The 20149-nt window shown below is 47.9% G+C and overlaps 9 protein-coding genes across 9 annotated transcripts; 5 read left to right on the top strand and 4 right to left on the bottom strand.

Annotated features, from left to right (window-relative positions):
* Positions 1-6: 6 nt before the first annotated feature.
* L228DRAFT_248996 (DASH complex, subunit Dad4) lies at positions 7-783 on the bottom strand. The gene is made up of 5 exons (XM_018332987.1): positions 701-783; positions 586-642; positions 483-527; positions 341-425; positions 7-274 (listed from the first exon to the last, which is right to left on the bottom strand). Exons 1-5 carry the CDS (start codon positions 701-703, stop codon positions 246-248), a joined length of 219 nt encoding a protein of 72 aa, XP_018186768.1. The 5' UTR covers positions 704-783; the 3' UTR covers positions 7-245.
* A 146-nt stretch (positions 784-929) lies between these two features.
* L228DRAFT_248997 (hypothetical protein) lies at positions 930-1927 on the top strand. The gene has a single exon (XM_018332988.1). It carries the CDS (start codon positions 1056-1058, stop codon positions 1563-1565), a length of 510 nt encoding a protein of 169 aa, XP_018186769.1. The 5' UTR covers positions 930-1055; the 3' UTR covers positions 1566-1927.
* Positions 1928-2585: 658 nt separating this feature from the next.
* On the top strand, positions 2586-4214 carry L228DRAFT_284277 (Got1 family protein). The gene is made up of 5 exons (XM_018336210.1): positions 2586-2783; positions 2872-2898; positions 3171-3219; positions 3336-3351; positions 3446-4214. The coding sequence occupies exons 1-5, from the start codon at positions 2753-2755 to the stop codon at positions 3749-3751; spliced, it is 429 nt and encodes a 142-aa protein (XP_018186770.1). The 5' UTR covers positions 2586-2752; the 3' UTR covers positions 3752-4214.
* A 47-nt stretch (positions 4215-4261) lies between these two features.
* On the bottom strand, positions 4262-5870 carry L228DRAFT_249001 (profilin). Its single transcript, XM_018332989.1, has 5 exons — positions 5524-5870; positions 5421-5436; positions 5210-5294; positions 4857-4991; positions 4262-4785 (listed from the first exon to the last, which is right to left on the bottom strand). The coding sequence occupies exons 1-5, from the start codon at positions 5534-5536 to the stop codon at positions 4651-4653; spliced, it is 384 nt and encodes a 127-aa protein (XP_018186771.1). The 5' UTR covers positions 5537-5870; the 3' UTR covers positions 4262-4650.
* Positions 5871-7603: 1733 nt separating this feature from the next.
* Positions 7604-9824, top strand: L228DRAFT_240090 (hypothetical protein; the record flags this gene model as incomplete). The annotated part of the gene is made up of 3 exons (XM_018331207.1): positions 7604-8629; positions 8701-9142; positions 9250-9824. 3 exons carry the CDS (start codon positions 7604-7606, stop codon positions 9822-9824), a joined length of 2043 nt encoding a protein of 680 aa, XP_018186772.1.
* Positions 9825-9942: 118 nt separating this feature from the next.
* On the top strand, positions 9943-10432 carry L228DRAFT_168414 (hypothetical protein). Its single transcript, XM_018329455.1, has one exon. It carries the CDS (start codon positions 10061-10063, stop codon positions 10388-10390), a length of 330 nt encoding a protein of 109 aa, XP_018186773.1. The 5' UTR covers positions 9943-10060; the 3' UTR covers positions 10391-10432.
* On the bottom strand, positions 10246-17139 carry L228DRAFT_262262 (Sec63-domain-containing protein). The gene is made up of 5 exons (XM_018334401.1): positions 16531-17139; positions 16140-16477; positions 15883-16083; positions 13949-15828; positions 10246-13888 (listed from the first exon to the last, which is right to left on the bottom strand). The coding sequence occupies exons 1-5, from the start codon at positions 16934-16936 to the stop codon at positions 10474-10476; spliced, it is 6240 nt and encodes a 2079-aa protein (XP_018186774.1). The 5' UTR covers positions 16937-17139; the 3' UTR covers positions 10246-10473.
* Positions 17140-17326: 187 nt separating this feature from the next.
* Positions 17327-18115, bottom strand: L228DRAFT_249005 (hypothetical protein). Its single transcript, XM_018332990.1, has one exon. The coding sequence runs from the start codon at positions 17705-17707 to the stop codon at positions 17477-17479; it is 231 nt and encodes a 76-aa protein (XP_018186775.1). The 5' UTR covers positions 17708-18115; the 3' UTR covers positions 17327-17476.
* A 29-nt stretch (positions 18116-18144) lies between these two features.
* Positions 18145-20104, top strand: L228DRAFT_249007 (hypothetical protein). The gene is made up of 2 exons (XM_018332991.1): positions 18145-19281; positions 19459-20104. The coding sequence occupies exons 1-2, from the start codon at positions 18297-18299 to the stop codon at positions 19995-19997; spliced, it is 1524 nt and encodes a 507-aa protein (XP_018186776.1). The 5' UTR covers positions 18145-18296; the 3' UTR covers positions 19998-20104.
* The last annotated feature ends 45 nt before the right edge of the window (positions 20105-20149 follow it).

Below are 20149 nucleotides of genomic sequence, written 5' to 3' on the forward strand. Positions count from 1 at the left end.
TACTATGAGGGACAGATAATTATCACACTAAGCTCTCATTAATGGTTCTTACCCCATACCATTCCGCAATGAATAGACTCCATGCGGGTTGACTCGCTAAACTGATAACTTATGGCTTTCATCTACAATCTTAAACTTGATAATTATACAGCAAGCCTACAAAGATGTATAACGCCAGAAAAACACCAATAAAAGCTCGAATTCATCAGTAGGAAATGCGATATTGACAAGCACACAAAAGTCCGTTATGAAGGGGGTTGAAGGCTGTCGGTAGCTGTGTAGTTATATTAGCCAACTTTGGGACCCTACAAAATCATGAAACCATTGATTAGCTGCATACCTTCGAGATGGAATAAAACATTCGATTGATAGTTCTTGAACATCTGTGCTACCAATTCGACGTTCATATTCTGAATATTGATTTCCTAAACGCGGTGTGAGATGTCGATGTTCTATATATCATGTGACAGAACCCAGCTTACTTGAAGGCTTTGGTTCAGGACCATGACAGCTTCATTTAATTTGCCCTAGGTATTTCAGTCGTGTCAGCTGCTGACCATATAATTTTCGCCATGAGTAACTTACCACGTTTGTAATAATACGTGACAGCAACAGGCTTTGTTGGTGCTCATGAGGGCTCTCCTATTGGCATGTTAGCATATAACTCGTACCCCTTCAAGTATTTGATAGAACATCTCACCATTGTAGTAACAACCTAAACCTCTTGCCAAGCAAAATTACTCAAATTTTTCAAGCTTAAAAATTCAGAAAATGGCACTCACTTGACGAGGTTGTGGTCTGCAAATGAAGATACGTGACTGTTGAAAACAAACACTACACTACACCACCTTGCGGTTACCCTGCTCGCTATCAACTCCGAAGCTTCGAGGTGTGCAGTGCGACGAGGAATTATGAACTCACGGCGGACACTACTCTGATGATACTCGATTCAATTATCCTGACGCGTTTCACGTTGCTAAGATTTGAGGGAAATCCTTCGATCAATCATACTTGAAAGCAACTATCCTTCTGCTCGTGAAACGGTGACCTCCGCAATGGCCCCTGCAACTCCGGCCGCCGATGATTCCCACCAACAGCTCCTCGACTCGCTGGATCTCATCCCGGTTCCCAAGCCGTTCCGGAACCCCAACTGGAATCCGCCTGTTCGCAGAAATAAAAATGTGAAGCAGATCGTCGCAGATGCGAGTCGCAAAGAAGCATCGGTCATGGCAACTCAAAATAACAGCGGAGTATCCACACCACAGCCCGGCGCTGGTGGAGGTCCCGACAACGTCAGCGTGGCGCGTGCAACGCAGAATCTCTCTGGCCTTGCAGTCTCCGATGGTCCTGTCGCAACATATACGAACATTGAGTCTGCACCCTCACTGCACCCGGCCTCTCAAAAGCGGTACTGCGACCTTACGGGACTGCTGGCACCATACACGGATCCCAAGACGCGGCTACGATATCACAATAAGGAGATTTTTGGCGTCGTACGGACTCTTGGACAGGGCGCGGCGGAACAATACCTGGAAGCACGGGGCGCGCATGTTGTGCTGAAATGAGGAGGGGTTTTCCTCAATGCAGGATGATATACGGCATGGGAAATAGCGTTTAAGGAGTTATTGGGTCATTGGGATGCTACGCAGCGCTCCATTGATTTGTTTTCTTTTTCTGTCGAGCAGGGCGAATGAGTATGGGCTCAAGTCAGCAAAAGCGGGGTTGAACATTTCATTGCGTTTCTTTGAGACTTTCTTCACTTGTCTCCATCCCTTGGCGATGGCAGCAGATATCAGTGCAACGCCTCAGCGGATATGTTACTTGCAATTTCAACGAATGACTTTTTTCAACACCAAATCCTCTGATATCTCTTCTGCGGTTAAAAATAAAGGAGTAGAATCGATTACGATAGAATGTATAGCCCTCCAAGTCAAGCCCCCTCCACCCACCTAGCCCCTTTCGAAGCAAGGCTCAAGAAGGCGCTCCGGCTTAATTGGAGCTACAAGACACTTTAAAAATGAATATAATTTGCTCTTCGCCATGAAGACAGAATACCGAAAATCCCACGGGTCAGAGACTCAGTTACAATGACAATTGCCATTGTCGCCTAGGCGGAAACAGATGTATAGATATGGTTATGCTGTGCGTAAGAGGGTTAATATCAGAGCGAGTATGAAGCGTCTTACGGCCTCGTGGTTTTGTATGAGAAGAACGTGATAAGCTCAAGCTCATCAGTGTGAACGGAGAAGTGTGTTAGATATCATTGTAAACACATCCATCCGTGGTGTTGCTTGTTGTCCATTTATCTGGGTGATTGAAAAGAAAGATGAAAGTAGAAGAAAAGGAAGTCGTCAAAAAGTTGACATTGGGACGCTACAAGCACAGACCCTGGCAAATTCCGCTCTATCTGCAAGTACCTTCTTTACTGTACTTTTCATGTAAAAAATGCATAGGAATTACTTATAAACAGGTATCGCATTCGATGAACGCGGACCCCCTGCAGAAGGGGAAATAATTCCAGGGTTCCTGTCGTTGGTTGTTTCGCCCGAAGTTCAACGCAACAATACAGGTGTTCGTCGCATGTTCTATGAGCACACTGTCAACATTCAACCTTACGACAATTGAATTTACCACGACCACTACCGCAAGGCATCATCCATACATAATATACTAGAGCTACTTCTAAATAGCTGCTCATACGCAATCCACCAAATAACAATCCAACCTGCCATTGCGGTAGACTGTCGCAAAGATGCCTAGCATGTGGTTGTCCGACATGCAGAGTACGTTTTCTCTTTCTCTGCCAATTCCTTCTGGCTACACGCGTCGTATATCTCAGTATATAATACTAACAATACGTGCCATGTACAGAGATAGGAGTGGCCTTTTGTTCCGGCGGTATGTTTAAAAAGAACAAGGATAATACTGGCGTCCTCAATGCCCTGCGCGTCGCGAGGCATAGGATGTGGCTGTTATTCTGCTTTCTATTTCCATCCCGAACCTCAATACAATACACAACTATACCAAACCCTCTATTTCCCATCGCCAAGAACTACGGAATGGCACCTGTCAAAACCCAATGTCTTATTTTGAACCCGACGTTGCGCACGCGCCTGATGATCTATCCATGTTTTGTACTTTCGAATAAATAAATCTAACATGGTGAACAGGAATGTTCTTCCTCACCGGCGGTGTGATCATGTTCTTCGATAGAGCCATGTACGTTTTTGCATACTCTTGCTTTCCTGGATTGAATTTCCGGGACAAGCGGATTCTTGCCCTGCTCTCTCTTCCTGACCTGCGATTGCTAACAAACAACCAATCATTAATCGCAGGCTCGCAATGGGAAACGTACGTCCTCAATCACCTTCCACCTACATTCCACCACTTCTCGATTATTAGAGGTATTACCACAAACATAGGTACTAATACAAGTGGCTATTAGATCCTATTTCTCCTCGGCCTGACCCTCATCATCGGCCCCCAGAAAACACTCTACTTCTTCATGCGCCAGCAGAAACTCAAAGGCACAGCGGCATTCCTGTTCGGCATACTCCTGATCCTGCTGCGCTGGCCATTCGTCGGCTTCTGCGTCGAGCTCTACGGCATCCTGATACTGTTTGGCGACTTCTTCGCGACCGCGGCGGGCTTTGTCCGCAATGTTCCTGTCATTGGACCCTATCTTGCGTTTGCGCTGAACAGGCTGAGTGGCGCGACGGGCGGACGGAGAAATGCTGAACTTCCCGTTTGATTTACATTTCATTTTTTTTTCACGCCGGGAATTGCATTTCCGTGTACGCGTTTTGTCAATAGTGATATAGGTTCCATACCTTTTTTTTTTTGGTTTTAAGTTTTTCATTGCATGTCATCTACCTGCTGGCGTGCAAAGGATACGCTGGTATGAACTGGTTGCGGAACCTTAGTTTTCTTTTCGATAAGTCCTTGGAGAAAGGTTCACTGTGCGCAAGGAAGCAAAGAAAGTATAGAGGTAAGTATATACGCGGCTCCGGCAGAGGTACGGGCGCTAGACCTCCGCTATTGTTTGGGTTCCTCGATTGAGGAATCTCATTAAAAAGGCTTTCCATGATGTTGGAGTCCAGGGTCCCTACATCTTTGATTGTCAACGCTCACAGGTCTGCGAAACCATCTCTTCCCATACAATTTTGTACATATCCATGTTTGATAGACGGAGGGATGAGCGGCGAGGCGAGGCGAGGCATTCGTCATATGCTACGTGTAATATAATGAGAAATGATTTGATGAACCTGTAGACTATTTTTCAGTAGCATTCGACTGCTTCTGGCGTTGAAAATCTCCAAGTCACATGTACACAAAAAGTTGGATACGAAGGAAAATTCCGACTCCCCCAAAAAGTATTGCAGCCCTGCTCTCATGAAGGCTGAGTAGCCCTTCTCTATTTAAATCCTAACTTCTGCAGACGAGATGTGCTCCCGCATACGCACGAGTCGTGTCTTAAATTACAGCAACCATGCGGTGCGGCGCGTGGCGGAGTGCACGACGGAGATGAGAAGAAAAAAAAAAGAAGAAAAAATATAACGAAGATGTCAAGAAATGATTAAAGGGCGCAAATCGTCGAGTCGTTCCATTCACTCGTCACGCGGACATGGTTTGTGTGTTTGGTTTCCGTTTCTAGTATCCAACGCCAATCAGATAGTCAGCCAACACCTCGACAGTGTTGGCGGCCGAGCCAGGGTTGACGCCCTCGGGGTAGTGGGTGAAGAGCAGAGTCTGTTTCGTCTTGACAATGACAAGACCCTCCTTGCCCTGCAATCATGATTTTCTATTAGTCAAGCTCATTTGACATGGATCGTCTCTTCGGGAAGGAGTATTCGCACCTTTTTGCCGTACAGGCTTCGGTCATCGGCCTTGATGACAACGTACCGCTCACCCGCAACATGGAGACCGTTGGCGAAGACCTGGGAGCTGTCTTTGTAGGCGTTGACAACCTCGGTCATTTCCGCGGGCGCAACCTGTTGACATTACCATTTGTTAGTATATTATGCTTTCTGTAGACGAAATAGATATTGCTATGGCGATGGCTGATTCGACAAATTCATAGTCGTCAACGTCATTCGCAATCTCCAAAATGATATCGAACCGCGCAAGCTCGCCGGCGAAATAGAACGCTAATCTCGACGAATGCCTGTAAAGAGACTATCGGATTTAACGGGTAGAACAATGCACGTACCGAGAAGCCAGCAGAGGCAGCCCAAACTTGCGAGCCATCGACCTTGTAGATAGCGGCCTTGTCGACGTTACCGCTCTGAAGCAGGCTGAAAAGGAAAACGAGATGAGTCAGTCGAGAGCGTCGTATTGGGCGAGCAAACCGAATGGCACAAGGTGTTTCGCCGACAAAGGAGGGTGACACCGGGCGCTTCGCAGCGATCCAGAAAGCTTACCTGGTATCAACGTAGGCTATTCACCATCACCATCAGCAGTCAGCAAATGTTCACGTCGACAGCGTCAACAAACAATATAGCATCAGAAAGATGAATCACCCACCTTGCCAAGACATTGTGCACGAAGTAAGAAAATCTAATACGAAATAAACGAGAAGAAGGTATCAGAAGACAAATTTGCTCAGATCGAAAGTTGCAGGTAAGATTGGTGTAGGTGGGACACAAAAGATTCGGTCGGTTGGAGAGGAAAAGAGGTTGAGTGAGGGGGGTTATGTGTGAGGTGAGAGTGGGCTAAGGTAGCTGTAGGTAGGCGGTGAAGGGGGCAGAAAAGGGCAGTTTTAGTCAGTCAAACTGCCACAAGGGAAGAAATATCTTCACCGCGAACAGCAGAACAGCACAGAAACAGCACAGAAACAGCACAGCAGGTAACCTACCTTAGGTAGGTAGTTAAGTGGGGTGGGCCGCCACAGCTCAAGTCTACACTATCCTTTCCACTCAGCCAAAGGCAAAGCCTCTCTGTTTCTGCAACTACGTAAGGCTTTCCAGGTCAACGCCCATGGGGCTCGTTGCTCTCATCATCATTGCGAGACTCGTACAGGTACTTATATGCTTGTTCCGTCCATCACCCCAATCCTGTTGATCAAAAGATTACCACATCGTCGTGACAAGACAATCGAGAATCATATACGATAATATGAATACACGACTTCATCATCATCTCCCTAAAAAGGACTTCTCTGAGCGTTGACACCGTATCGAGACGCCCACAATGAACAGCTTGGCTGGGGCTCGAAACCTGAGCAACTCAATAGGAGCAAAGTACCGATACGAACAGCAACTGCCCCGCCGGGCTAAAACGGCAGCGGGGCGGAACGGGAGGGGCGAGGGGGAACCACAATAACTTATACGGCATTTTATACAGACCATTGATGCATCTACTCGATTGTCACGTGACTCAATCATGAAGCTTCACCTCTCTTTTCTGGGCAAGTGCGTGCTTTGGACGACATGGAATATATTGAATATTCAACAAAATCCCGGTCCAGTCAATGGCAGGGCTTGCTTTTATCATGCTTATATTCGTGCTGCGGTGATGCTAATGAATCAATTTCAACAGGTTACTATTTACGCTCATTAAGGTTACGTCGTCTTCTCCTAGCGAATGGACGTGCATTGATTTGCCCCCTGACGACATCAGATCGGAAAGCCTTATTGTCCCTTCCAGAATCCCAGTTTCATAAAGTACAGCACGAAATGTATAAAAATAATCAAAAAGCCATCGGCGGCGCAAGTTACATGCAGCCGAAATAACCTCAGGGATGATCGCAGTCTGTGCCGCCACGTTATAGTTGGGCAGCCTCCTTTGATATTTGGTGGAATCTCGGTTGATATGTGCCCCTGATAGGGGGAGCGTGAGATTAAAATTGCAGGCACATCCGTTTCAACGCGAGGGGATCGTTTCGCACCATTATCACAGGTGAAACATTGAACCCGTCAACATACCCGACACTCAACCCGCATCGCTCATTTCTTCCACTCCGTCCCACGCGTCGCCCGGTCAAATTGGCCACATTATTGAGACATCGGAGCTTTTTTTGGACCGTGCACTTAGGTTGCTAGTAGACTACTCCGATATGGAGATGAGATTATTCGATCGGATGCGATGAGAGAGGGGGACCGCCATCGTCGCCATCTCCACATCCGCACGTAACAACCAACGAGCAGAAGCTTCGTCCATGATTAGCGTCTGCCTCGTTCTCCATCCTCGTGTCCCGTTGAAAATGGTGCTGCATCGTAGCGGCACAGAATCAAAGCATTTCTCTGCATTTTGGCCCCCTTCAACCCCTACCCGCCTTGGGTGATCCTTGCTGTTAATCCGCCATCAGTGACGACTAGGCACAAGGAATAACTCTCCCTTGCTGCCCTCTTGACGAGCTCTCTTCTTTTGCCCTTTATGCTGGCCCATTCTTCTTTCACACTTCTCCCTCTTGCGGCTTTTGCCCCTTCTACTGTAACTATTTGCTCCCTTCTTTCTGCCCTAGGAGAGCAGCGCGAGTTCGCCATCTCCGTCCATTTTTGACTGCCCTTGCTGTCGAGCTCAGGCTCGTACATTGTCACTCTTTTCGTCTGACGCGTTCATTTCGTGTGAAAGAAGCTGGTCTTCTTACAATTGTTTTTTCATCATGAATGTCCCATTGGGAAGATCTCGTTCGTTCAAACTCAAGCAGCTCAAAGCTCTACCATCCAAACCCGAGTCCAAACCGTTACCAGGCCCTGCTCCAGTGAAAGAGGAGTTCAAGGACCTCAATCAAATAGCCTACGGAACCCAGACAACTATTACTTCCTCTGCTCCTCAAAGAAGCACTTCTCGTGCGCGTGCAAATCAGCGTGCAAGTTCCAAGGAAAGGACCATGCTCCGAAAGCAACCCGCCATGTCACCACCAGGTCAGGGACCTAAAGTTAATGCCGGGCGTGAAACCGAGAATCAATCTACTCAGAAGACCGAAACCCGCAAAATCATGTTTGATTGCACTCCTCCCTGTCTACCAGCGGACGACATCACGACAGTACCCGAATCAAGGAATCAGCCATTGAAACGTGCCGACACGTCCAAGTTGCAAACACCAAAAGGTGGAGCACCCCCTTTCATTGCGGAAGACGGCCAAGGCAATGAAGGACAATCCAAGCAAAAGTCGGGAAAATGGAAGTTCCTTGGAGGGCTCTTTGGAAGGAAGTCTCCAGAAAATGGTCTGCCGTCCGTGGACAACTCAATCTACCAAATCGCCCAGGTGCCTTTGAAGGAATCCAGTGATGGAGGAAAACTTAATAAAGGCCTCGGCCGATCCGCCTCTCTTGCCCTTAGAGGCCGGAAACGAACAATTAAGAAGAAGACGGAACCGCAACAGCCTCTGACATCGAATCCCAACGCTCGCAACCGCAGCAAAACGGATCCACCGGGAGGATATCCCCCGCTGGATATTGATTTGATTAGACCAGCACCGCCTCCGAAAAGCCCGACATGGCCGCACGAAGGCGCGGAATTCACGACACCACAACAGGAGTCTTTCCTAAAGGTGGATATTCCAAAGATTGAAATGGAACGGTACAGTGTTATGTTCGGAAATGTCCTTGAGCCTCCACGGTTCCAGTCAAAATCACCACGGCTTGGCATTGAGCCAGTGCAGGAAGAAGGATCTGATGTTTCAAAAGTACGCTCTTTACTCTACCTAACAGTTATGAGAGTCTCAATTTCTCACCTCTTTTTCTTTCTTATTTTTAGCATACCCAGCCGAGGTCTCAACACCAGTTACGTCCTCAGAGAAGTGCAACCTCGCCTCTCCCTTCACCGTCATTCTCGCTTTTCCCGTGCTCCAGCCGTGGTGATGGCTCTCCAACGTCTCCAACCTCCGGGCCTGTAGAAAAGCACTTTCAGCGCTCCTATACCGAACCCACCGGAGCACGACGACGAGAGAGCACCAGGAGATCTGATGCTCCGCGCGAGGCACTCAAGCCAAGACCCAGCATCAAAACTGGAGCATCTTACCCTGCCTTTCCCGCGGATCATCATCCACGGACTCGTAGATCTTCCATTCGCCATTCCAAGCCTTTACCGAAACCGCCTTCCCAGGAGCGCCAACGAGCTCACACCGGCGATGCACGTCCGCGAAACCGCAACAGCAGGAGATCCAGCCAAATGGGCAGCCGCCGCAGCAACCCGCCAGGTATATTATCTCCCCGCTCTCCTTTTATCTCTGCTCTCCTCTCTCCCGCGGCCTTTGTCATGTCTTACCTTACCATCTCATTTCTAACCAAAACATGGATTTCGCAGTCGTCCTCGCCACCCCTACGGCCGAAGTCTCAATTGCTCGCCAAATATCAATATCCCGACGCAACGGGCCCAACGGCAGCCGTTATGCCCCGGCCATTGTCCCCGTCAACGTGCCCACCATGGCATCTACCATGTCGTCCATGTCGTCATCCGCCACAGCCGAGACAGATGCCACCGACAACGACAATCACACCACCTCGACCACCCTCAACACTACCGCCAACACCAGCATGTCTTCCATCGGCAGCGTCATTGCGCGGAAACCCACAAACAGCACTGCCACCACTGGAATCACCACTACCCCCACCATCACAAGCACGCTCGACGAGTACCCACTCCCGAGCGCATTGAATGCTTTCAACAATACCGTAGTACCGAGAAAAGTCGTAGGCGGGGCTAATACCTCTGCCGCTGCTGCTGCCGCTGCCGCTACTGCCGCCACCGAGAGACGAAACCCAACCCAGTCTCACCCGGTAGTGTTCGACCATCTCGCGCTTACTCCGACATTGATCGACTCGTGGCAAAACCCTGACGCAAGCCGAAAGTCTCAAATGGTCAGTGTGGAGGAATCTTAGATTTTCTTTTTCATTATTTTTCTTTCATTTCATTTCAGTTCATTTTTTTTTTTCCATGCAAAGAGTTTACTTTTCATTCTCATTTCATTTCATTTTTTCCCTCCCAAAGTAACTGTCGTCTTACGAATCTTCTTTACCATTATCTCATATACCTCCCTTCTCCTTTCTCCTTGTTATCCCTATGGTCCGGCGTTTTTCAAACCTCGACAGCTAGCTCTGTCCGCGCACTATCATAGATGCTCCCCTTTCTTTGTTATAGTCCACTTCTTCCTGGCTGGACCGTTTACGATTTTTTTCCCTTTACCTTTATTTTATTTTTTTTTATTTTTTTTTTCCTTCCAAATTTCTGGCCGATGCACTTTCAGTTTATATACGGTCTTACTAAAAAGAGAAAAAGGCAGAGCCTTTTATCCTGGATTTTCCCCACATGTCTGGAACTTATATCTACAATTTCAATCAATAGAATAGACCAAATATTTTTGCCCGTGCTTGTTTGCCGTACATGTCTTATCGGAAACTCATCTATAGATTATATCGTATGTCACGTCTACAAGCTTTCAGCCTAGACAGAGAAGAAACAAAAAAGTAGGCTCAAACTATCACAGTCACTACTATCACTATCAACAACCGTGATCAATTCCTACAACGTTCACTGCCACTGTCCCTTCTCTTTCCCCTTTGCTACATCGTCCCCTTGGACCTCCACAATAGCCGGCTCAACAGGCAGGTTGGGGATCTCCACGCCTTCAATCTTCCAAGTCATATTGATATACGAATCGCTTATGACGAAAATATCGACCGTCTTGCCGGCCGCGGACTCGGGCAATTTGAGGACCGAGCGGACCGTGGGTTTGGGCGGTGTGGGTTTCGCCCTGCCTTTACCCTTATCCTTGGGTTTACCGGTGGCTGTACTGCCATTTGGTTCTTGTGTATCCGCGGCAGTGTTATTCGTGCTGACGCTACTATTGGTATAGGTGTTGTTTCTACCCTGAGACGCTCTCTCCAGGGTCTTCTCCACAGGTGGCCAATTCGCTCTCTTGAGAGCTAGGATGTCGTCGTTTGCCGAATCGGCTACGATAATGAAGAAACCTTCAGTCTGGGGTTTGGGGAATCGCGGTGCCCAGATACGGTATTCGCCGGCTCCGGTCGGGCTGTTTGATGACGAACCAGATGGCACAATGCCGTTCAGGCGAGTGAGAATGATGGCAAGGTCAAGTTTCGGCGGGTTGATGCTACCGGGTTGGACTTTGATATTGGGAAGAATGGAAGCGACGCGTCGGAACTGGTTTCGAGCGGAATGCGGGACATCGAGCACCTTGAAAGCGGTATCCAGGGGTAAAAAGTCTTTTCTTGCTTTGTTTCCTGTGTTGGCCGTAGGAGCAGCGGCAGAGACGGGGTGGGGAGAGGATGAAACGGCCGATGTGACTTCCACAAGAGTCCTAAGGGAGGTCGTGGCAGGATTTGCAATACGGCTGTTCTCCTTTTCTAGGTCTACCCCGGGGAAGATAGATAAGGGTCCGTCAGTTGGCCAGCGAGCGGATTTGATGCATTGAAGAAGAGTGATCATCATAATACAGCTCGAGAGGAATCCCATTTCGGTCAAAACGTCAATCGAGGCTTGGATGATACGGATGCTCTGGTCCAGCACCGAGTTTTGATCACCGACGTAATCCGAGATGGGCAGATCAATGCGAGACATGAATGCCTGGAGAAGAAGATGTGCCTTGACGTGCGGATCCCACATGGGTAGGCCGAGGGCCTCACCCTTGAGTGGCAGGTTGGCAGACAATTCTGCATTGATGAGGTCTTCGTTATGACGGACCGGTAGCTCGTCAAACTCAGTTGCGCAGCACATCCATGAGAGCACGTCCTCAAAGGTAGCGTTGCGTTTAGCATGGCGAATCAGATGTCGAATGGTCTTGTGCGAGAGATAATAGTAACTCATGATTTTGCCGAGTGGGGTAGGATCCACGTCGCCATTCGAATGCGCCAGCAGACATCCCGAATCAGCCAGTTCAGAAAGAGAGGTATCCACCATATCAATCATGTAATCATTTGCCAGGGATTGCGCAGCCATGGTATTATGCTCTTCAGAAGAGATCTCAAGCCCGTAGTATGAGGGGTTCTTGTGCAGACGGCGGAAGAAGAACGTCCAGGTAAGATAATCGAGTGCATCTTGCTTCGTTACAATAGTACCAGACGAGATCTCGGCGCCCAAATGGTTGTCCAAGACCTTGTGCAGAGTTGATTCGACAGGGAAACCCGTATGCAAGAAATGCTTGTAGAAGGCTTTCTTCGAATCCTGGGTAAAGATTCTTGCAATTCCTGAAGAATCGAATTGTGGTCGACCAGCACGTCCCAACATCTGCAAGACGTCTGTCAGGTCCATATCTTTGTAGGCTTCAATCTTAGCGTCGAAGAATTGAGTTCCCTTGACCACGACAAGGTGAGCTGGAAGGTTAACACCCCATGCAAGCGTACTGGTGGCCACCAGTATTTGGATCTTGTTATTCGCGAAGAGCTCTTCGGCGAGAAGTCTGTCAGACTCGACCAAACCAGCATGATGGAGTCCAATGCCAAATCCAAGGGCCTCTTTCAATGCTTCGTCCTTGACCCTAGCAAGATTGAGTTGAAGGTCCTCTTCCGACATGCGCACGAAACGCCGAGGATTGTCTTCCATTCCACAAAAGTTGATCAGGTCCTTTGCGGTAAGCCGCGTTTGTCGACGGGAAGCGACGAACACAATGACGGGTTTCTCAGGCGAATGTGTCTTGATAGCAAGGAAAGTAGGCCGATTCATGCTTTGCATAAAAGGGCAGAAACCACGTTGATCAGGGAATCCGTCAATAAAGATCTCCAGAGGTACCGGTCGGACTGAGTGGCGGAAGTTAAACAAGCCTTCCTTGACGCCAAGCCAGTTTCCAAGGTCCATTGCGTTCGCACATGCAGTAGACATGCCAACGATGCGTACAGCACCCTTCTTTTGGGAAGCAATGTAGTTCATACGAGAAACGATGATTTCCAGAATCGGACCCCGATCGCCGCCAAGAAGATGGATTTCATCGATAATAACAAGGCTAACCTTCCTGACATAGTCACGGGTTTGCCAGCTTCGACTGATACCGTCCCATTTTTCGGGAGTGGTAATGATGATATCTGCGTCACGAATCGTTCGAGTGTCCGGAGTGTTATCTCCAGTCAATTCAACGAGTTTCAACCCCATGTGTTCGGTCAAACGACCACCCCAGTCCTGCACACGCTCACGAACGAGCGCCTTCATCGGAGCAATATAGACGACTTTTGAGCCAGGCTTCTCGCGAAAAGCCCACCACATTGCCAATTCCGCAGCAATTGTCTTACCACTTCCCGTTGGCGATCCCAGAAGAACGTTAGCAGGCGTATGGTACATGGTGTGGAAGATCTGAGTCTGCATCGGATTAAAGAATTGGAAACGCTTGCTGTATATCTCTTCCAACAAGGGATTCTTCAATGCTGAGACTGGCAGAGGTTGTAAATCCAACAGATCAGTATAGACGCTTTCCGTGTCCGGACGGATTAGATGTTGGAAAGACACAGGAGTTACTGTCTCGGCACCGAGCCAACGATCTGAAACTGCTCGCACGTATATTTGCGTGGGCAGCGGGTCAGACAGCGGAATAGTGAAATTCAATTCGTGGTCATCGTATAATTTCTTCCGACTTAGCAAGAAGAACTCATGGTGATATATCTCAGAGGTTTCCGAGTTCTCAACCCAAATCCAGTAGGATTCTGTGGTTCCATGATGCCGATCGTTCCATCTAAAGTCTGGCGTGATATAGAGCTTGATCCGCAGGACGTCACGATTCAGCGGGGCAATCTCAGCGTCAATGCTCAGAGTGGGGAAATTGTCCAAAAGCTTGGAAATGGTATTACCCATCTTTTGGTTGTGGACAAGTTGGCCGATTTCAGCTGGCTCCATATCCCGCAGTGCTTCAATTGATGTGATTCCATCCTTTTCATCCAGGTTCCTAAGGATTGGCTGGGGAAGATCAAATTGATGAAAGGGATGCTCAAATGGCCATATTCTAGTCTCTTAGTTAATATACATTTTGACAGGGTCGTCGGTCCAATGGGAATGAACTTACTGTTTCTCGATAGACTTGCACAGGGAGAGTAAAGAGAGACATTGATGGCCCCAGCCTCTGTTAAGAGCAATCATAAACAAAGCTCGGCAGATTCTTGCTGCATTTTGAGCCACATAAGCTGAATCCGAAACTAGGGCAAAGTCCTCGAGGCGCGCTCTCGAGATGTATGACTGGAGCAAGATGTTGGTCTTTGCATGTGGTTGATCATTTCCTGCATCCACCTGACAGACTACAGCTTCCTCTCTCAATCGGGAGAGCTCCTTGGATTCAGTATCCCGAGATTGAATATTGTCAAACTCTCCACTCATACTGAGCATCTTCAGGATATCAGCCTCTGTGGCCTTTGGACGCATCATGGTGTTGAAAATCTCAACGCTGGTCTGTAGGATGTAATACTGGCTAGCAATTCGTCCAACGTCCTTGGCCCTCAGCTCTTCAGTCACTTCATTGAAAATGATCATCTGGCTCTGCTGCAGCACTCGCGCCGCCTTAATGGCCAGCTCTCGCCTTCTTTGGACCAGCATGGGATCATCTCGGATCTCAGCCCAATCGATTCCATAGCTCATCGGGTTCCGTTGCATTCGAACGAAAAGATAGGAGTAGCCGATCCACTGGACGGCTTCGGCAATGGAAGTAACAGTGCCCAGAGAAATCTCAGCGTTGAGATTATCTACCAACTTCGTCGAAAATTTGGACTCTATGGGCAATTGTTGCGTGACAGCAGACAAGTAATGCGTTAGCTTGTCATGCGTTGTGCAGATGTATCCAATACCAGTTTCCTGGAACTGAGGGCGACCAGCGCGGCCAAAAATCTGGAGGACATCAAGGATCCCAACGTCAACGAATTTACCCTCCTGTGCACTGTACAGCTGGGTACCTTTAATGACGACGGCAGCGGCGGGCAGATTGACACCCCATGCGAGTGTCGCAGTACAGCAAAGGACTTTTAGCACACCCTCGGTGAATAATCGTTCAATCAAATTCCGATCTGTTCGCGCCATTCCCGCATGATGAGTACCTATACCTTTAGGCAACAAGTCTCGAAGCTCCCTTCCCTTTGAGTTTTTCATGTCCTTGACTGCCATTTCGTACCGCGGATGATCCGATGGGTCAAATAAATCGGTACATGCTTGGTCTCCAGCCATTTGATAAAGAGTTCTAGCAGTCTGGACTGTGTCTTTCCGAGAATGAACAAAGACCATGACCTGGTGACCAAGTTCAAGCATCTCCTTTACCTTTTCGAAGCTGACAATCTCCAAATTCTCTTTGGATGTTTTAGTATTTGGCTTTCCTCGGACACCCACGAAGTGCTGCTCCAGAGGCACAGGACGGAAAGATGCATCGAAATAGAAGAGCCCAGCGTAACGATTAACTTTGAGAAAATCCGCGACATCGATATAATTTGGCAAGGTGGCAGACAATCCAACAATTCGAATTAGTGATTGAGTGCTTTCGACCTGTCGCTGGGTACGAGCAACCAAGGACTCAATCACAGCACCGCGTTCATCATGCAACATGTGGACCTCGTCGATGATAAGAAGTCGCACCTTTTGTACAAGTTCAGTATCTCCAGTACTCTTTCTAGTTACCACATCCCATTTTTCGGGAGTAGTCACAATAATTTGTGTCTGCACAATCTCCGCCTTGGTAAGTTGCATGTCACCTGTAAGCTCTCGGACTTTGATATTTAGCCAGGCAAGGCGTTTCCCAAGCTTTTCCGTGATTTCGGCTGCTAGTGCCTTCATCGGAGCGACATAAACTATTTTAAAATCATCCACTTGAACTGTGATATCGGTGGCATCAGGCTCGTCGAACGGACTAGGGGTACAATTTCTTGCGACTGCACTAAGAATGGTGAGCATAGCAGCGTCCGTTTTACCCTACATTCCATTGTAAAAATCCATCTATAATGGGTGAGTTGGCGAAGTACTTACGGCACCGGTAGGAGCGCAAATAAGCATATTCTCATTTGTTTTATACGCCACTGGATAAACCAAGCTCTGCATCCGGTTCAAGGTCTTGTAACCCTTAAAGGTGCCTCGACAAAGTCCATCGAGACCGGCGATTTCGACTAGACTTTGGTTCTTGCCAACAGTGCCTGTTCTTGTTGCAGGAATAGAATACTCTTCATATTTCTATTGCAAATTTGTCAATTATATAGTCCACAACGTAGAGATTGAGCATGATGTACCTCGTATTCTTTTCTTTCGCTGCCGTGAGGAAGAGCATATTTACGACCACCCGTTGAAAGCGTGTTTCCTGCACCATGGGACTTGTATACATGTGGATACTGAGGGCCCTCGCGGTCCATATGTGGAGCAAGAGTGGCAGTTTTGTGTTCAAAGTCTTGCTTTCGGAGAGATTCTTCCCTCTCACGCTTTGTCTGAAGGCGGCCCAACGTACCTTTATGGGGCTTATCTTCAGCAAAAGTTGAAGAGATGAGATCCTTTCGGTGGGATATAAGATCAATGACAAAATCGAGGTCATCATATCCAACGATGTCGGCAAGGGACATTTGCAGCTCCTCATCTTTTACTCGTCAACACACGACATGATGAATTGGGTTAGTGGTGCAAGCATACCAGAACTACCAGATGCAAGGACGGCTAGAATTTGATCAACTAGCGCAGAGGCATCAAGGCCTTGCCCTCGCGCAGCAAATTCGAAACATTTCCTGTTCAGCCATGCATGGTCATATCCAGTACCAGCTGTTTCAGCAGTAGCATACTGATCTTCTACTCCATCGCTAAAGTCACTACTGTCTGCATCTTCGTCCTCGCTGCCATAGATAAGATCCCAGATCCCATCACTGGCATTTTCACTTGACTCGGTTGTATTCCCCTCCTCATCATCAATCTCAATGTCACTTCCGTAAGAGACTCCATCTAGGTTCTCTTTGCCAGGCAATTTAAGATCGGCAATAGCTGCACGCATAGCTTGCAACTGCTCAAGCCAGTTCGTCTCTGCGGACTGAACTGATGCAGACATGATGTCGGCCGAAAGGTTAGATTCTCGGCGAGTCAGAAGATGGGCGTTGAAAATCAAATTTGAGACGGTTCGTGAAATAAAGAAAAGAAATGCTCAAGAACTGCAGGAACCAATTAAAATCAGATTTAGCAAAATGCAGACAATATAAATAATGTGACGCTTTTCTCACTGCTCGTGACGACGAATAGACGTTGCTGGAAAATCCATTTATTATACTGGCAAGAGCTCGACTCGTCTATTAGTCACTTAATTTATCGATAAGTTAACGCTCGCCAAATTGCCGCTTCAAAGCCGCTGCCGCCAAAGTCCTCGGTCCATTAGTTACCGTCAGTCTAACCGAAGATAAACTGTTTACATGGGACGTCAACACCTCTACGAAGAGGCTGTTCTATCGGCGGTCAGTAGCCACTGACGCCTTACTAGAAGTGCAGCGAGCTCTTCCGATAAATTGCGGTCGTTCAAGGAATTATATCCCGGTACGTAGCAGACAATTCACTGTGCATTCCATCTCAATCATCAGTTTCGCCGTCATTCGACCAACTACCACGGGGCTTTGGAAAGGATGTGGGGAATTTCCAATTCGTCATTAATACCCCGGATCAACGCCATATCCAGAGCCTTCCATGGGGCCGCTAGGTACGGAATGATTGCATTATTGTGCCTGGTACTAGACGGCACAGCAGCCAAAGTAGTGCAAAATACGAGCAACGTTACATTGGGAGTCGATTCTTTCCACACAGAGTTGCCAATGGATTTGCCTAGCTCCATCATGCTCGAATTGATAAATCAAATAATTATCAGGGACTCAAGGCGGAAGAGCAAGTCTCTCATTGTCAGGGATGCCCATATTTAATTTCTGCTGCCGTGCGGCTCAGCAACGTCTTCGCCCAATGGCACCCCATGACAGCTTCTCTGCATTTGCAGCCGGAGGATGGATCGGCCCAAGGAAAGGAGGAAACGACATGGGACCCCTTTCCATTTCAGAGCGATTGCGTTTGGGTATCAGCATCATCGTTTCAAACCAGGATTTCCCTAGATATGTTCTATCCCAGGTTGGGATGTCATCGACCAGTCGAAACCCTTGCCTGGCCCGAATCGAATTCATCGAGTAACCCATTACCAGGTTGAGAGACCGAGGGGAAGAGAAAAAGGAGGATATAAAGGAATGGAGAAGACCCTTGGTTAATTCGACTGTCGCCTTGGCTTGCCAATTTACCATTCCGCTCTTCTTTGTTGCGGCCGTAGGCTGATATCACGCGACTGTATTTGTCTGCCTTTTAAAACCTATCTTTGTCTCCTCTGATCACATTTTTCTTCTTTTCCTCATATTCAAAGGCATTTATTTTTAAAAAGAAACAAAATGTCGAGCCCTCTAAATCCTGAGCACACGTCGCTAATTCGCACGATACTCAAAGACAAATTTGACCTTGAAGACTTCACCGTGCACAAAATTGAAAGAGCCAAAAATAATCATGTTTATCGCATCGACCTGAATCGGCCATTTTCAGAAGCAGCGCCATCGTCCGGGATTATAAATCATTTTCTTCATCATTCGGTTTTGAAGCCCTACTCCTCGCAAATACCTGTTGGCACGTCCAAGCTACTGTTACGAATTTCAAAAAGGGACGTCAGTCTGGAAAATTCAGTCCGGATAGCAAACGAAGTTGCTTTTTTGGCTTTGGCACGTGATGCACTTTCCCATATGGCTCTATTCTCAACATTATCGAACGACAGCTTGCCTTATAATTCGATTATTCCGCGAGTTTATGCGTGGGAGCAATACAAAGATGATGGCTCGGACTTGGATTCTGTGTCGGGCCTAACGACAAGAGCGACGCCTGGATGGATACTGGAAGAATACATGGCGGGTACAAACCTAACGCCAAAAGATATCTCGGGACTGGATCAAGAAACACAGACACTTGTTCTGCGCCAGATGGCGCAGGTGATTAAATCCTTGCAGGATTATACCTTGCCTGAGACAGTCGGCGGATATGGCGGACTCGGGTTCGATTATGTCGCTAATCTCCAGCCAAATCAACAAGAAAGCATCAGCGGCGCTGCGAGAATAGTCAACACACTTATGGTTATTCCTTGCGGTGGGCCCTTTTCTACATATCCGGATCTTTGCAAAGCAATGTGCACCTGGCAACTCCACGCCAGTGACCAGAGCGCTCATTTGAACCGGTGGAAAGACTACCGCCAGCCCAATGGCCGGCTGCTCCGCGAACGCCTAGACGCCTTTTTCACCAGTGCCACTGGCTTGAATCACGTCTTGGCTAAGATATCAGAATCCGGCGAGTTTGAGACTGAAAACCGACCTACGCTGATTCATGGAGACTTTGGTACGATTCCCCTATTTCCCTAAATCCTTTTCCTTGCTACCTGAAGAATGAACCCCTTCCAACCCAAAATCAATCGCTTTGCCTTTTCCATTCTTCTTTGTTGCATCAAGATCACAGAAAAACAAACATCAGCCTGATCTTCCGTTTCCTACTGACGATGTTCCTCGACAATTACAGCTTTTCCCAATCTCCTCTTTGATCCGTCCACTTATCGGCTCACGGCCGTCATGGACTTTGATTTTGCCCACATTGGCAGCCCCATCTCCGAATGGCTCTTCTCATTCTGGGACATTCCCGGGCTCCTCCCAGGCTCGGCTGAGCCCTTGGGCCGACTGAGAGACTGGCTCCTTTCTGGATTCCCCAGCGAAGACGGGCATGGTTCAGACAAAGCGAATGATGATGATGGTAACGCTTCCAAAAAGGGAACAGCGCACCCAGAAGCCAAATCGAATGACCCTCCAAATTTTCAATCAAACAAATGGAACCTTCCACGCGCTTGGGACGCCGCACTCAGGCACGTCGGCGTCACGCACAGGCCTTCCACCATCCGAGCAGCGGGTGATATTGCTGACCTGTGGTGGTTCTCGCAGGAATTGTGTCAAGCGTACTATTTCATGGAATCTTTTATTCAGAAAAAGTCGAGTGAGCAGCTGGAGAAGATGAAAGAGCATAGTGCAACAACCTTGGATAAGTATTTGGTTCAGTGGGGATTTTAACTTTGCTTTTTAACCATGTAATTCCCCTATTCATTCTATTATTACGTAGATACTTTGCTTACATTATTGCCCTCGTCAAACATTGAAATACAATTATTCGTCTGTCGTGCTTATTCTCATGCCTCGTGAAGACAAGAGTAAAGATCGAGAAT

This window comes from Xylona heveae (assembly GCF_001619985.1).
Source record: "Xylona heveae TC161 unplaced genomic scaffold L228scaffold_8, whole genome shotgun sequence".
In the NCBI taxonomy this organism is placed as follows: Eukaryota; Fungi; Ascomycota; class Xylonomycetes; order Xylonales; family Xylonaceae; genus Xylona; species Xylona heveae.

Coding starts and splice junctions, on each gene's coding strand:
- L228DRAFT_249001 (XM_018332989.1), bottom strand. Junction 4,992..5,209: donor CTGCCTCTGCTGGCTTCTCG/GTACGTGCATTG, acceptor TAATGTCAACAG/GTTGCGCCCGCGGAAATGAC. Junction 4,786..4,856: donor GAAGCCTGTACGGCAAAAAG/GTGCGAATACTC, acceptor TCATGATTGCAG/GGCAAGGAGGGTCTTGTCAT.
- L228DRAFT_249005 (XM_018332990.1), bottom strand. CDS start 17,707: ATGATGGAGCTAGGCAAATCCATTGGCAACTCTGTGTGGAAAGAATCG.
- L228DRAFT_262262 (XM_018334401.1), bottom strand. CDS start 16,936: ATGTCTGCATCAGTTCAGTCCGCAGAGACGAACTGGCTTGAGCAGTTG. Junction 16,478..16,530: donor CCTTGCATCTGGTAGTTCTG/GTATGCTTGCAC, acceptor GACGAGTAAAAG/ATGAGGAGCTGCAAATGTCC. Junction 16,084..16,139: donor GCGAAAGAAAAGAATACGAG/GTACATCATGCT, acceptor AATTTGCAATAG/AAATATGAAGAGTATTCTAT.
- L228DRAFT_168414 (XM_018329455.1), top strand. CDS start 10,061: ATGCTCCCCTTTCTTTGTTATAGTCCACTTCTTCCTGGCTGGACCGTT.
- L228DRAFT_284277 (XM_018336210.1), top strand. CDS start 2,753: ATGCCTAGCATGTGGTTGTCCGACATGCAGA. Junction 2,784..2,871: donor GTGGTTGTCCGACATGCAGA/GTACGTTTTCTC, acceptor TGCCATGTACAG/AGATAGGAGTGGCCTTTTGT. Junction 2,899..3,170: donor AGTGGCCTTTTGTTCCGGCG/GTATGTTTAAAA, acceptor CATGGTGAACAG/GAATGTTCTTCCTCACCGGC.
- L228DRAFT_249007 (XM_018332991.1), top strand. CDS start 18,297: ATGTCGAGCCCTCTAAATCCTGAGCACACGTCGCTAATTCGCACGATA. Junction 19,282..19,458: donor GCTGATTCATGGAGACTTTG/GTACGATTCCCC, acceptor CGACAATTACAG/CTTTTCCCAATCTCCTCTTT.
- L228DRAFT_248996 (XM_018332987.1), bottom strand. Junction 426..482: donor TCCTGAACCAAAGCCTTCAA/GTAAGCTGGGTT, acceptor CACCGCGTTTAG/GAAATCAATATTCAGAATAT. Junction 275..340: donor TGTTTTATTCCATCTCGAAG/GTATGCAGCTAA, acceptor ATAACTACACAG/CTACCGACAGCCTTCAACCC.
- L228DRAFT_248997 (XM_018332988.1), top strand. CDS start 1,056: ATGGCCCCTGCAACTCCGGCCGCCGATGATTCCCACCAACAGCTCCTC.